Source organism: Parus major, chromosome 17, assembly GCF_001522545.3.
Source record: "Parus major isolate Abel chromosome 17, Parus_major1.1, whole genome shotgun sequence".
Classification (NCBI taxonomy): domain Eukaryota; kingdom Metazoa; phylum Chordata; class Aves; order Passeriformes; family Paridae; genus Parus; species Parus major.
The window spans coordinates 4,788,196-4,804,589 of NC_031785.1; the positions used below are offsets into that span (position 1 = coordinate 4,788,196).

The window sequence follows — 16,394 nt, forward strand, 5'->3', positions numbered from 1 at the left end:
CAAAATTAATCAGATATTCATTGGCAAAGTAACTGCATCAAATCTCATTTCAACACTACGGCTAAAACCCCTCAAAAGAAAAAAAAAATCCCTACAAAAACCTGCAACACTCTTCATGATCAGACAGACGAAATCACCTTAAAAGCAGATGTTATAGGAACAGAAAAGTGACAACATAAGAGGCTGTTACAGCTGCTTGGTGTGAGTGACTAAGCATTTGCCAGTACAACCAAAATTTAAAACAAGCCCTGCCTGTCTGGGAATGACTTGAAGTACTTGCAGTGGTATGAGCAGTTCCCATGCTACACTGAGAACTGAAATCTAAAAATACAGATGTAGAAAAAGCTGAACTCCAGGATTACTTGGAAGCATTAGAGAAGCATGGAGAAGGAAGCTCCCCCATGGTTTTATGACAACTTATATCTCATGAAAATTAGAGCTATCTGTATTTAGTGTGACAGATTGTATGATCCTGTTACAGAGAGAGAAAGAAGCTAAATAAATGGCCAAAGATTTCAGAGAAAACCTGCAGCAGGATGAGGACAGGACTGCCCTGTCCAGGCCACAAAAACAACACTCCATGCCTTAACACTCATGAAATTTTCCATTTACATTAAGATAAACTTCCACCAGTAAGTAAATGTGCTTATTTTGTAGGCAGGATTTTTCTAACCTCTCACTGATGACACCCAACAAGAAAACCACGTGGTGCTGCTGACTTGTACTCCCACAGAGGTGACAGACCCAGCACCTGAGTTTTGTAGGGACTCAAGTTTGCTTCCTGGCTATGTTGTTGAGACATTATTTGGTCAATTTTTGTGTATCAAACAAACCATAAACACCAGCCCTGTTCCAATGGGCTCTGCTTGCACAAATGGGCAGCTCATCTGTACTTCTGCCACCAGCCCACATCTCTTTTTCCTGGCTGGGGTATTTTATACAGGTGGTTAAACTGGCCCATGCTAACCTCAGCACAATCCTGAATCCAATGGCAGTCCCACTCCTCACTCAGCAGGGAAAACTGAACATCCACAACAAAAAATCCATGAAGGTTCAAGTCTGCATCCAATTCAGCCACTGGAGGATCCAAGAGACTCAAGCAGGACCCCAGTCCTGCCTCCTTCATGCTGAGGACAGCAGAATTTGAAGAACTGTCTGGACAAGGGTGTTTATTCATTTGGGTTACTCAAGAGGAGGTTTTCCCTCAAGTACTATCAAGTCAGGAAAACCAAGTCCTCTGTACCACAGAAGTGGTTTACCAGATGACTGGCTGAACTGTGCCAGCCAAATCAAGAAAGGCCACTTTTAATACCTGCCTCAAAAAAACCCCAACCAACAAAACAAAACATTAGAGGGTGGTCCAGAAAAATATGACCCATTTAAGTGGGAAATAAAGAGAAATTTTTTTTGAAGTTGTTGAACACCAATGGAGTCAATATAATTTGTACTAAAATTAAGATGTACAAACCTCTGATCTCTCTAGTCCTTTCAGTTTTCCCCCAGGAAGAAGTCTGGGTAAGGCTTTGCAATGCAGGACACACCACCATGCTGAGCAGCAGCTGCTCCACATGTTCCTCTAATACCTTTTCTTCCTGAAGCGTGTTCTGTCAGGCACAGGATATGATCCCACCAAAGCCATTCATCCTTACTGCAGCACTGGGAGATATTAAATTCCCTGGACAGGCTGACTAATGATACAGCAGGCTGAGAGGGCCCCAGGTGCTCAAGGCAGTGAAGGTAAGAGCTTTCCTCCAGCACAGCCATGATCTGCTGTGAAGCCGGCAATAAACAGAGCACAACGCGAGCAGCTCAGAGCAGGACCTGCTCCGGCAGTCTCCATTCCACAGAGGGACAAACTGGGATATTGGCTGTTTCTCTTCCCAGCTCCTCAGCTTCCACAGCCAGGGACAGGGTGCTGGGAGAGCACAGTGTTCCCAGCCCAGCAGCACATCTGCCGCTAAGATGTCGCAATTCACTGCCCAGCTCATTAACGCAAATTGAAACCGATGAGGTTTAACAGCCAACTGCAGCACATGATGCATGGACATGGCAAACTGCCCCTTCTGCAGGGATGCTGGCACTTGGCACAGCATCAGGAGGACTGTGGTCTTTGCTTGATCCTGCAATGCCCAAAAGCCACAGGTCTCGGTCACTGCTGCTCAGTTTTGTATTTCCAACTACTGTGAGCTGCAGATCTGCTTTAGTGAATTGTTCCAACCTGCACTTTTTCTCAAAAACACCAATGCAGGCAACTTTGTGGAAAACCAACGGTTAACCTGGCTAACAGAGACCTAAATGGCTTACTGGAGCTCTGCAGAACTGTTTTTCTGGGATAAAAACAGCTCTGCTGGGATGAAAGCCTTCATATGCCAAACTCTATTACAGCTCAAATGGAGAACATGTGCTATCTCCTCACGGACACATGCTTATTTACACCAACCCAAGGAGCCTTCGGTTCAAAACGTTCCTATGTGAGCACTGCTCATCTGCCAGCATCTATGGGAATAGAAGGAATATCCACTACAGGGACAGGAGGAGGAATAATATTCCAGACTGCCATGTAGCCCTTCAAGTATGCTGCATGTCAGCACTTCACAGAGCTGGTGCTGACCACAGAGTGTCTACATGGGAGGGAGAAGGAAGAATCAAAATGCCATAAGATGGAAATATGTTACCTTAAATGACACGGTCAGAATTGTCTCAATTACAACACATTTGCTAAAGCAGACTAAAAGTATTTCATCACTGAACAAAATCTGGTTATCTTATTGGGTGTTTTAGAGTGCTGAATCTGATAAATAGGAAACACAGTGTACTGGTTCCCTGTGTTTTCATACCAAAGGTTTTGCTGTCAGTATTGCTGCAAGAAGAGTAAAGCTCTCACAGGACAAAGGAAAATTTGGCAGAGTGGGCTGCTACTATGCTGGATTACTTTTATTTTTTTCTTTTGAAGAAATTCAATGGCACAGAATCTGTCATCTATTAGATGCTGGCAAGAAGAGCCTCAGCAGCCATGCTCCAGACCCACACTTCAACTTCTGCACAGGATCTAAAGAGACACTGCTTAAAATAGATTTGTTAAAACACAACATTTTCCGAAATCCAATGCCAGAAGAAATGTTTCCATGAAATTATAGCAAAAATCTCCGGAAAACTACACTTTTATGCTAACATTTCTCTGCAGCATCCACAAAGCACAGCATTGCAACACTGCTACAGCACACAACAATCTAGGGAAAAAAATGAAGGAACTGGGGACAAAGCCCATATAAAAGTGAAAGTGCCTACCCGTCTCCAATGATCACGCTGAAATACTGTAGAGAAATCAAAATAGTAGTTAAAAATACTGCAGAATACCTCAGAAAGCATTCTGTCCCTAATACTTATAGGATTATTAGCAACAGGCGCTAACTTTTCTGATTTGACAGTCAAAGAGATTATCTTTTGAACATAAGGGACAAGAATTCTCAGAATCTCTTATTAATGATCTATTAGATTCTGCTCTATCTGCACGATTTTCTCCCCTAAAGTGTTTCACTGCTGATCTGGATTACATATTTTGCTAAAGGAATAGAACTGCTTTGTCCCAGCCATGTCAGAATCTCATGTTTTACTGTAACTACAGATGACGAGCCCCGTGAGCAGAGCTCAGAACCGCTCAGTTCCACTGCTACCGCTTGACCTCGTGCAGACCAAACACCCCAGAGCAAGGTTTTGCACAGCCTGGGGCTCACCTTGCCGTCAGAGGCAGTGTTGATCCTGTAGTGGTAGACCCTCCCCTCGTAGCGCAGGGAGATGGATCTCTGGCCGGGGCTGCTCTCGCTCTCCCGCACCAGGAAGCTGCCGTTGATGCCGCTGCTCAGCAGGTACTCGGCGGCGTTCCGGGACACCGGGCCGTGGTACCACGAGTGTTTCTCCAAGCTGTTCACTGGGGTGATGTAGTTACTGGGGACCCAGCCCTGCCCGTTCTTGGTCTGTGCCTCGCACCACTCCCCATTGTGATTGTAGCCCAGCACACGGAGCTTTTCACCTTGGGGAAAAGAAAATGTATTTAGACATGGCAAGCCTGGGAGCTGAGGACAAAGATAAGTTCTTTCTGCCTAACAGATCATTAAATAATCTCCTGTAAGAATAGGTATCTGACTCAGCAGGGAGCATGTGTTTCTCTTCAAGCTTGAGTGGACCTCTCCAAGCCAAATAAAGTCACATGCTTCAGATTTTTAGGCTCTCCTGCAGTTCTGCACCAGCTCCAATACTGCCTGAGTTTAAAAAATGAATCCAGCAAATTTTATTTGAACTGAGCTGGCTTTTTTTGGAGCTAGGAAAGAACTAGAGTGGATAAACAATAAAAAAAAATAATTTCAATAAGGATGGTAAGTAGATGTGACTTGGAGTACATACAGTGTTTTCTTATTCAATCTTTCTGGTCCTTATATCTGTACAGTCATTTTTCATAATAAGGGACTGTGTTTTGGAGAACTGTGAAAATAAGAGGCCAGCCTCCAAAATCAGCTTAATCTCTCAGTTCAAATTCTTGCTCCTAATGGACACTTTAGTTTTGACAAATTTTCTTGCCCAATTCAATAAAAAAAGACAGTTATAACCTCTAAAAAGTTCATGACTTTGTGAAATGTTTGTATTTGTTTAAGATAATTTCCCACAGTAAAAAAATCAATAGGGTTTGGTGTAAAACTTAATTATTTCACAACGACTTTCCTTCCTACACCTTCTCCCACACTCCCAGTGGATTTCTGGCCAGTGACCTTACCTTTAGTTATGCTGAGAGTGTTGTCCCCGCTCGCCACAAAATCATACAGTGCAACAAAGAGATGGGGGTCATTTTCACTAGGGCAGGAGAGAAGGTTTTCCTTGGAGTTCCAGCGAGCTGCTTCGCTCAGACCCTGCGGCTCAAAGTCTGACACTACCGGTCTCTGAAGGGCTTCTGGAGGAGAAAGAGGGAGAGGAAGGAAAAAGCAGGTTCATTTTGGCTGATAAAATCCATCTGGCCAACCCACGCACTCCGACTTCCTAAGTTGCATTGTTTTGTGACACGTGTGCTCCTCGTGCATCACAGGACAGATACAGACAGTGCCTTAATGCAGATCCTGCCACAAAGGCAGGACATTCTTGTTCCAGAGCTGTCCCCAGCCTTCCTAGAGCCCCCAGCTCCTGCCTCTCAAGAAATGCAAGAAAGGGAAAGCCCCTCTCCATCCCTCCAGTAAATGCAGCTCACGTAGGCTGTTTGCTGCCTGTAAATCCTTTGGCTCATACCTATCTGCTGGAATGGTTAGATCTGAAAACAAACCCAGGACCTTTAAAAGGTAAATCCCTTAATTATCCTATAAATGAAATGGCCAGAATGTGCAGCAAATGGAGCCAAGCAGGGCAAGATTTATAAGACATGGTATTTAAGGAGTAAGTTCTTTCTGTTCTTCACTGTAATTTTAATCATTTCTCTTCTTATTTGAGGACAAGGCAGTGTCCTTTTTGTTGCCCTCTCTCCTGCCCATCACTCTCAAACCAGAGCAGTGTTGAGCATACTTCATACATTTTAGGAACCCTGAGACACCTCTAAAGACACAGATTCCTGAAAACTGAGCTTAATAGATGAGTAAAAACCAACCTCCAAAGTTTTTTGTACACCGCAGCACAATAGGCATGTAATATTCAGTAAGTATCAGGCAAGTCCCAATACCTCAGGGAATTCTACTGCAGTTGTTCCTGCAAGTCCTTCACTTTGGAGTGAATGATTGTGGAGTTTGGAGCAGAAATGCTCCAGATAATTGTGCCCCCTCACTCTTTACCACACTACCCCCAGATGGGCTGGCAGCGCCACGTCTGACTGCAGTGGCACAGAGCCAGGACAATAAGCTGTGAAACTCTCGTATTTTGAAGGGTCATTCTCCATCTGGATGAGTTTGTTGAGTGAGGTCACAGTGTTACACACAAACCACTGCGTCAGTGTGGCTCTGGGGGCAGGAAACACAGCACTGTCACAGCAGCCCCTTGCGCCACAGAACTGCCCTACGTTACACAGCATCGGCCCCTGTCTGCTGAACCTCTCCTCTGCACACAGGGCTTTGGTCACAGAAATCCCATGCCAAGTGTTTTCTAGACTGTCAGGTCACCTGGGAGCACACTACTGTTTTTATACCTGCAATACTCAGTAGCACTGTGCTGCTATACAGATGCAATCCCGTCAAATAATAGTTTTAACGCCACCATTTGTTTGGCTTAGAAACTCAGTACAAGCTGTACCAGTAAACTGTGAAGAACTGATGCAACCAGAAGAGACATGGAAGTCTAGTGTGGACTAGGACATATTTTATTTCCCAATGGGGAAATGCTAAAAAAAAAAATCCCACCAACCCCTCAAAATTCTACCCTACAAATCATAACAATATACATTATTTTCTAATATTATCTTTGATAGCAAAAGTGTGAATAGTAGTGGTGGCCACTAATTACCCAAACACAATCTGGCATCCTTGCTGTGCTGGTCCACACACAGAGCCACTGGTAAAGGCTCTCTGGGTGGTCATTTATGTACATGAGTACTATTGTATTTGTTGGAAAATGTATATCATGTATGTGAGCAAAATAGCAAATACAGACGCTGCTGGGCCTTTTTTCCTAGCCAAACTCTAACTGCAGGGAGATATATTTCCATAGTGAATCAGAGCAGTTAAATAATTCCACTTTCTAAATGAATCCACAGTCAGAAAATGTGGTAGTGTGTTGGGTAGTTATTTTAAAGCACCTTGACATCCTGGCTTCTTCTTCCTGTGTCCCGCAGGAGAATATATTTTAATAGCCTGGGTTTCCCTCGAGAATGACAATGAAGAAAGGAACAGAAAATCCACTTTCAGAAATTAAGCTATAATCATTTTACCATGAAAACACTTTGATCCTGTCAAGCTCATTAAGCTCCCTTATCAAACACAGGGCACTGCAGTGACTGGTGATACTCCAAGGAGTGAAACCATCAGTGAACACCTGGAACAGACAGCAGAGCTGCAAGCAGCAGACACACAACCTCAGCAAGCACCAATGCTGTGATGCTCTCCTCCAAATATTGGACAAAGCAGCACCCCCTGCTCCGTGGGATGGACCATAACCTCTGTTAGGAAGGAAAATGCCTCCCACACGGGGCACTGATTCGACAGGAAGGCAGGAAATCCAAGGCAGGCTCCCCTCCAACTCGTGGAGGATGGCTCAGGCACAGACAGGGATGGGGATGTGGGAGCAAAGCCAAACGCTCCATAAGAATCCCTCCCTCGTGCCCAGGCTGTGGCGAGGCTGGGACTGACTCACTACCCACGGATGCCAAGGTATGTGCTCCGATTCAGCTGTGAGACAACACCGTGCCAGCCACCAACAACACCCACGAGCTGCGGTACAGGAGTCAGGGAAGGCTGCTTTTGCTCCATGACATTCCTACAGACACTGACTCAGTGATAACGCCTGCAGAACCAAAAACCGCCAAGAGCAAGGGCTGTTCTACACACACATGAGAATTTGCTAAGCTGGAAAACCACACTGGTCTCCCAGTGAAATCAGAGGATGCTCGTACCTTCTGTCTCTCCCAGTTTGACCCTCCTGTGCAGCCACAGGCACCCCAACAGAGGTGTGGGCTGTGTGTGAACGTGCCGTGCAGGAGAGCACGATGGGGAGATGCCAGACACAGCCCTTGGGCTGAGAGGGGCTGGTTTTTCCAGAAGGTAAGAACCCCAAGCTAAGAACTGGGGTGGGGAAAGTGGTGAATGAAGCTTGAAGAGTGTCCAGAAAGGGAGGATGAGGCCCTGAGTCAACACAGAGAAGAGCATAAAGGAAAGAGCAGAATTGTGGTGACCCAAGTGTAGCAGAAGCTTGATGGACCGTGACAAAACACACTTTTAAAGGTCTGGGCCCCAAGAGGAGACTGTCAGCAGACTGAGGACACAAAACCATGAAGCGAGAGAAGCAGTCAGGACATGTCCATCTGGGAGCCATGTACAGCCAGCTGTCAGCAGCATTTATCCCTCTGAGCAATTCTCCAGCAAATCTGCCCAGACATTCCAGTCCTTCGGAGCAGGAATTAGATGTTGCTGTTCCTACCTATAGAGGGTCTTTTTCAATACAACACAGCTTCTTCACCTCCTACTGCTGGTTTTAACTACAGTTTTACAGCACTGCAGAGATCTTCAGTGGGCCAGATTCCTCCTAATAAATCAACCTTGGCTGCTGTACTTACAGGAGGCCATCCTGGCATGGTGATGGGGCAGGAAGCGAGTGTAATTCAATCTGTTATCGCTGCACTGTTGTTCCTTCCACACATCCACTTTGTTTTATGCTGCATCCCAGCAAGGCTGCAATTTATTACTCTCATCATACCGTGCTCTGGATAACACCTGGGTTCCTGATAGGAGTCCTAAAGCAGCACTGTAATTCAGTTTTCCACTAACATCAACTAAATGATTACTGTTAATTAAAATGGTGCAGACTTTGAAATAAGACAACAGCAGCTTGTATTTTGAGGCATTAGCCGTAAGAATGTCATCATTTCCCCCCTAAATTAAGTTTTTACCAGAAGGTATTTATGCTTGCACACTAAAAGGTTTTGTAAGTGTAACTATCTCCTGCTCATTACCGTTGATACAGAGCCATGAATCATTGTTAGGAGCTGTGTGAGAACTTCTCAGATGTGAACAATTCTGGTCCAGATCCACGCAAGCATATTCCCCTCACAGTGCAAGGGAAGGGTTGGAAAACAGGCAGGAGCACAGAATTACACTTGGCTCCCCCATAGCTGACTTCGAGGCAGTCCCAAGGGAAGGAGGAGACCTCCTGTCTCCCTACAAAACAAACATCCTGTGGGCTTACAAACTGTACTGGCATTTTTTCCACAAGGTTTGGAGAGCAAAGGAGTGCAGAACACATCTAGTAATCTCTTTGGAGGCACAGCACATGCCACCTAGGCCTTCTCCTTTCTCTATATTCCCTCTTCTCTTCTCGTGGAGGAAATTTAGATAAATGGCAGAACTGCAGTGCAGATTTAATACTTCCAAATGTTTCCAACTCTGAGCACATATGATGGAGAGGCTGCCTCTCTGTTTCAGTGTTTTTCCTTAGCAGCTCTCACAGATTCCCTGTGCTGGATGAAACATGGATTTAAATATAAAATTAAAGAACCTGCAAACCAGATCTTTCCAAATAGAAGGAAGGACTCATGTTTTATTTCAGACTCATCCCTCTGGTGAGATCAGGCTCAGCCTCTCCCATTATCCACTCCACAGCCCAGGCCACAGATCCTTCTACAACAATGACAATTGCTGTTTTTTCTGCTCTTGGCTAATATTTAGAAAGTCCACCTTCTTAGAGCCAACATGAGGATAAATACCACTTTTTAAACATTGTGTATTTATACACAGAGACGATGTGGTGCAGAAACTGATCCAGTCTCACTCCCCAGCTGTGCTGCCCTATTTCCCCTCCAGCAAGGCACCTTCCTCCTGCTGTACTCCTTCCACAGGAACACCAGGAATCTCCACTGCTCCTAATACCAAGACTGCTGAACACCAGCATGAGAACAAGGGCACCCATGGCTCCTGCTGCCTTGTCCAGGCTCAAACAGACCCTCACAATCAGCTGCAGTGCTGGATCTTGTCTGAGCACCCCTGGTGATGCGACATCTCCCACTCCTCCAAGAGATGATTCCATAATTTGAGGGCTTTTACTGTTGTATTTTGTTTTGTTGGTTTGTTTGTGGGTTGTTTTGACGGGTTTATCTTCAAGTTCAGTCTTACAGAGACCTGTAGGTTCTACCTGAGCTCATTCACTGAATTTATTCCATTTAAAACCCCTTAGTGACATGGCAAACATCTTTCTCCAGCCAGCTAATCACAGCTGTAGATGGACAGAGTGGAACAGTGGGTATGGCAGACAGAAATTTAAACTTTACTCCCAGATCTGCCACTAAGTTCTGCCTGACCTTAGGCAATAACTTTTGGGAGAGGAAGGGGGAAGAGTAACTAGATTCAAGTGAACTTCAATGACACTTCAGTATTTCTGACAACTTCACTTTTATAGCTTTTGGTTTTGTTTCCTAACTGGAGAAGCTGAAGTAGGGAAGTCTGTCTGATTCTGTGCCCTGGGCAGGGAAAGTACCAAGCAAGAATCATCACGATTTACTGTTATATTCCCTTGTTTTACTACACAGTCCCACAGACTGCTCAGGGAAGGACTGACATATCTGTGGATGATCAGTTTTAGGTCTGAACACAGTTACAACTTCCTGTGAAATGGTAATACTTTTCCTCACCACGTCCCATGGGAAACTGTAGCAAGCACCAGGAACCAGATTTTTTAACAAAGATGGGACAAAGAAGAACCACTGGAACAAACACATAAGTAAGAAGGCACCACAAATCCAGAAACGTGGACAACAGCAAGAACTCTACTGAGTGGTGGCAGATGAGAGGTCATGAGGTGAGCAGCAGAAAATAGCCAGGGAAGAGAGGAAACAAACAGAAGGGAAGCAGCAACTCCAGGTTAATGCACTTGCTCTCCCTAACAGAGTGACCAAAGCCCTGCCTGCTGATCCCAGTGAAGCTGGGGCAGATGAGTTGCTGTGCTGCCAATTTAGGTCTGGCTTAATATCTGCCCAAATGCATTACAGAAATCCCTCTCCAGGAACAGGGCAATGGGTACAGGCTGCCACTCCTCCCCAGACCTGTCTACCCTGACTGTAACAAGAGACACTAAAAGAAATAAATTATGGGGGGGGGGGGAGAGACAGTCTGACAGCTGGCAGGACAGGAGTCTTTTCAATCAGTAAACAAAAGGACTTTACTAGTGTCCCCAGAATGTTTTTCAACTTCACAGAGAACACTGACAGGTTTTAAACAAGGCTGTTGCCTTTCAGTGGTAGAGCAAAGCCCAAAAAGGCAGCAAGACTATTTCAGCCCCTATTTGGGACATGGACACGTTCTGTTTTCCTGATCAGATTGGCAGCAGTACTCGCTGTGCCTCTTCCCTTCTACTCTTTACCCTTTCTTGGTGTGAAGTGGGTGAGGAATTATTCACTTTGGCAAAAGCAGAAAGGAGAAAGCAGAGGAGAAAAATTCAAATCTGTCACATTTTAAAATAATATTTACTAGTGGGAATAGAAATGAGGGCAAAGAAATGCCCAGCTCAAACATCAATATGAAAACTCAGTCATTGTTAGAAGCAGCTTGAACTTATTTTTGATCAAGTTAAGAGAAGATTTTTTTTTCAGGGAGCAAGACAGTCTGCCCTTGCACAGCAGCACAGAGCCATGGGCCACAGCACCTGCCAGCCCACCACACCACACACAGAGCATCTCCAAACAACCCTCATTCCTGCAAACTAACAGACCATAAAAGCCTTTCAGAAGAGACCACCATGAAAAGAAAATCACATTTCTGATTACTTGATCAAAGGACATGACCATCTGCACATGTGCCTGACATCAAATCAGCCTTACACCAAATCCAGACGCAGCACAGCATTCTCAAAAGGTGTGACTTGATTTTGTTACATCCCATGCTACCTATTAACCAAGAACTGAATTATTTCTGTTAACATATGAATACAAAAAAAAGGAATTAAGTAAAATTTCATCTATCCTTCTGGTTGCAACTGGTTTTCCAAGCCCCTAAGGGACCTTTCAGCCTTTAAGCAGTTATGTTTGACGTTTCCTATTCTATTACAGTAAAGAAACTTTCAGCTTTCCAGACAACTAAAATAACAACAGCAGAGTTAAATCCTCCAATGTGATCACCATCATCTCATTAATTCAGAAGCTTCACAGAGGGTGAGGGATGTGCATGGAAATGGCCTGGCCATCACAGGCTGTTCACAGGGATCCAGGAGCAATGATCCGGAGTTTCTGACCCTTGACACAACCCTACCCCCTTCTCATGATCTGCCAAGCTTAAAATAACAAATCCATATCCATAAACTTGTTACATTCTTAAGGGCAACACAAGCAAATGGATTTCACTTGTGCTCTTGGAATTCAGGAGTTTGGGACAAGCCACCACCATTCTTTTGGAGGAGTCCTCAACAATGATTTCAACCTCATAGTAATGTTTATAAAAAAGCTACCTAGGAATACATTCAGCTTTAGAAAGGAGTAATAGAAAATCCTTTTTTAAAAAAACTTCTTTCTCCTCAGATGAGTATCTCACCCTGCTCTCCAGGAGTTCCCAAATTAATTATTGGGGTTCTGGGCTAATTATGGACTGCCACATTAAGGTTGCAGTTGCCACATTTGTACACCTTTAACATCCACTCTGACACTGGCTTTGGGTTTGCCCCATGCTGTGTTGAGAAGTGAGACTCAGCTACCTTGAGAGATTGAGTAAAAGTCGTTTCAACACGCATTTCCCATGCCATCATCAAAAACAAATATGCAACCACAGTCTCAGGGAAGCAGAAGGTGGAAATACTACAATATCAATTGTGTCTGACATTCTTAACTCATACTGCCTATACGGCCAAGTCAAACTATGCTCTAATCCTATCATGAAACTGCACTGCAAATTGGGGAGGGGGGGGAGTGGTTGTAAACGAACACAAAAGAGAAAACTTGCAAAAAAAGAGGGCAACACCCTTGTAACATCATCCTTCAGCATTCATTTCTGCAGAGGGAAATGAGGCCCCAGATGCTCAGCCTGCTCTCCCGGGGCTGTGTTGAAAGATCCAGCAGCACAGACAGGAGGCCCAGCACAGCTTGGGGCTCCTTCTCCACATGTGCCCTGAGCAATACCAGAGGCAGGGACACAGACAGAGGTTTTCTATACTCAAAAGATCACAGAAGAATTCAGTCACACAAAAACATCGAAATTATTCATGCATCTGCCCACCATTTGGTTTCTGAAACTTTAAATAAGCAGAAAAAGTCCTCTGGAAACTGTTCTTTGGTTTTAAAGAGCAGAAAATTCCTCATAATCACTGAATGTATCCAATAAATACAGACTTTTGATCCAAAACTTTTTCAAGTGAGTTTTCCTCAAGCAGCCATTTGTAGATTTTGAGATTCCTAACCTATGAATTTCCGAGGGCCGTTTCTGCACTGAATATTTGAGAGTTGAGCAACAGCGACTTGTGATAGGCCCCTGGAAATCAGCTGCTGCCTTTCGTGCCTCTGATTTGATGAGTTAGCACGGTCCTCCTGGCAGGAGGATTATTTTTACTGAAACAACATCCAGCAACACAAAAGAAGTTGAAGGAGCCGGGACCTGTGGGATGGACAGAGCCCTGGGAGTGCAGAGAAGAGGCTGAATGGAGGGAGCACAAGGCTGTGCCACAGGCAGGGTGTGAAGCCACGGCAGGGTGTAAATCTTGCTTGAGGTCACTCCAAGCAAGACCTCAGCCCAAAGTCCCCCCCGCCCAAGCTTTCCATCCACACCAGTTGAGTCCGTATGTTTAACATCTCTACAAGTAACCATGGGTGTGACTCAAAAATCACTTTTTAAAAGTAAACATGCAAGAAAATTTAGCTAAACGAATGCCTGTGGAAAGCACACTAAGGGGGATAATCAAAGCGTTACATATTAACACACGCTGAAAGTACTTTACTGATGTATTCATCTAAATTTTCTTCTTGAGTACAGAGTTGGGTTTTTTCACCAAAATAAGGAAGATTTCCCCGTCCCCCCGGAAAAAAGAAACTAAAGCTGAGGCCTGAAGATAGGGGTTTGTTTATGGGGCTCGGCAATAAGATCACTTGACATTTTACAACCATAAATGGTAGAGCCGCGCTCCCTCAGTAAGTGCAGTAATGAAAGGCACCTGGGTCCGCACGCTGCCGACACCGCTCGGTTCTTCACCCCCGCATGGATCTGACCCCGGCCGGCTCCAAACATCCCCCCAAACCTGGCCCCAGCTTGGAATCCAGGGATAAAACTCGTGTTGGTGATGGGATCGGGCAGTGCCCCCCGGGAGCACGTCCCAACCCCGGCCCATGAGGGTACTCACCTTCCAGGTAGCAGCTGGAGGAGGAGGAAAGCCCCTTCTTCGATTTGCAACCCACCAATTTCAAGCAAATCTCCAACATTTTCATTTGTTAGAGTTTGGCTTCGGCTGTCTGTTTTCCCTTCCCCCCTCCTTCAGCTTCTTCTATGTGGAATTATCCGTTAGAGGACTAAAACAAAAAAGTCTAAAAAGATCCGGTAAAAGTCTAAAAAAAGTCCATGAGAAGTCTAAAACAACGTATCCAGGAGAAGCCTAAAACGAAATATCCAGGAAAATGAGACGAAATCCAGCGTTCCGAAGAGCACTACAAGGACGAGCCCGAGAGGCGGAAAATCCAGGGGCCCCGCGCCTCCTCTCCCGGGGAGTTAACTCCAGCCATCTTCCCTCCTTCCCAACTCTTTTGGCGGGAGAGAGAGGAAGGGGGGGGGGGTGGGAGGATAAAAGAAAAAAAGAATAAAAGTAGTAAGAAGGGGGGGAAAAAAGCGAAGGCAACCAAGCTGGGGCAGAGTCAGCGGAGCCGGCCGTGCGCGGCAGCCGCCGGGCGCTGCTGGGGCTCCGCTGCCAACAAAGGGCCCCTCGCTCAGCCGCCGCCGGCCTCCATGACATCAGGCATCCAGCAACGCCCTCGATCCTTAACCTCCTCCTGCCTGAGCCTCTCCCAGCGCCGCCGAGGCCGAGGGGAAAGCAGCGGGTTTGGGCAAGCGGAGGAAAGGGGGGGATGCAGCCGAACCGCGGCCGCTCGGCACAGGCTGCACCAGGCGCGTCATTTCACAGCCCATTAAGGGGCTGCTCAAACACGGCCGGTGGCGGGGAGAGGCAACCCGAGAGCGATGCCCATTTGTAACCCGGCATAAAAACGGCGGGGGAGCCGCAGCTCCTGCCCAGGGATCCTGTCTGAGCATCTCTGCGCTAATTACAGGCACAGGGATTCGGGTTTCGGCTAATGCGGTTACTGCTGCTCCTTTGGCACAAGGGCCCAGAAGTTTTCACTCTCCCACCACCCACTATTCCTTTCCCCTGCAAACTGTGCCCTTTCCCCTGCAAACTGTGCCCTTTTCCCCTGCATGTTTCTCAAGGCTACACACCAATTAATGCTCTCTGCTTATACATTTTTTACAGATTATTATTTGGCATTATTGTGTGTTTCCCATTTAAACAAGCATCATTTTTTGTTATATAGACACATATTATCCATCTACCTATCTATCTCCAAAGGAGGCAGCATGCTGGGTATGTATACAACTGCATTATTTCCACTCAAAAATCCTCTTTCACCTCCCAAAGCCTGGGTGCTTTTGCTGCTTGGAGCAAGAGGTGTTCAAGGGTGCAGGGTTCATCAGGGGTGCAGAACACAGATCTGATGCTGATCCCAGCACAAAGCACAACACAACGTGTGGAACCCTTGGTGTGTCACACACAGAGTCAACAGAGCAGCAGATCTTCATTTTTGTCCCTGAAAATTTGCCTTCACATCTGACAGTTTATTTTGGCAAGGTTTCTGACTAGTGCTTGTGCTCTTTTGCCCTCCAACGTTTTCAAACATTGAATACTTTAGGGGAAACTCTGCATGCTTCCAGCATCTGAGGTCTGTGCCTCCGAAACAGCAAACATTGCTCAGACTCTTTAAACATTATTTTACAGCATCACTTTGCCTTAGTCTTCTGATCCATGGGGTGAAAACATGAAAGACAACTGGGAAAAAAAATCCTTGATCTCTCAACCCATAGTGAACTGCAATAAGACAAGTCGCTTTTTTTTGTTGTTTTTTTAAATACCACAAGTCACATTTCTAGCAAAGAAATAACAGTAAGGACAGCGTGATGTTTGAAGCACATTCACCTTTCTCTCAGAAAACATGAACATGGATATCCCCATTTAATACACCAGAAAGCAGGTAGAGAATTTCAACATTTCCTCTATTCAGACAGTTCAGCAAAGAGCTGAGGCTCCCATCCCCACTGTTGGCAGCCTTCATGGATATTGGGAAAACAACAATACAGTTCTCCCCACTCTATCCTATCCTCTCTCCACTTCTGGATAATTTATATTTTATGAAAGCCCCAGAGTTTTAAGAAAAAACAACATTTGTTCCTTGCCTGCCTAACAGGGAACTTGTGTGCAACTGCACTGGGAGAGAGAAAAAAAAACAAACAAAAACAACCAGAAAAAAAAAAAAAAAAGAGGAGTTAAACACAGTTTTGGAGGAAAAAGGTTACATAAATCACAGGAGGAGCTCAGTCCTCTCATGTTTCAGCCCAGTGTCATGTTTAGGGAACTGGGATAAAATGAGGTTTTAAGAGCAGACCAAGCATCCTGCATGCAACTTCTTTTCCTTAAACACAAGCATCCCCATCCCTAGCTCACTTCTCCTGCAGCTCTAGGAACACAGTATCCCCAAAGCATTCCCTGCAGCA

The 16,394-nt window shown here is 45.4% G+C and overlaps 1 protein-coding gene across 2 annotated transcripts in view; it reads right to left on the minus strand.

The window, feature by feature from the left end:
• Positions 1-16,394, minus strand: part of ABL1 (ABL proto-oncogene 1, non-receptor tyrosine kinase) — a 77,579-nt gene that overhangs the window by 17,859 nt on the left and 43,326 nt on the right. Inside the window, exons 1-3 of one of the 2 annotated variants that reach the window (XM_015645064.3) lie at positions 13,984-14,542; positions 4,769-4,942; positions 3,735-4,030 (exon numbers count right to left, since the gene is read on the minus strand). In XM_015645064.3, coding sequence (XP_015500550.1) covers positions 3,735-4,030; positions 4,769-4,942; positions 13,984-14,068 — 555 coding nt within the window. In that variant the 5' untranslated portion in view covers positions 14,069-14,542. Of the gene's footprint in view, positions 1-3,734; positions 4,031-4,768; positions 4,943-13,983; positions 14,543-16,394 lie in introns of those variants that run through there. The other variant, XM_015645063.3, reaches the window with a different exon arrangement.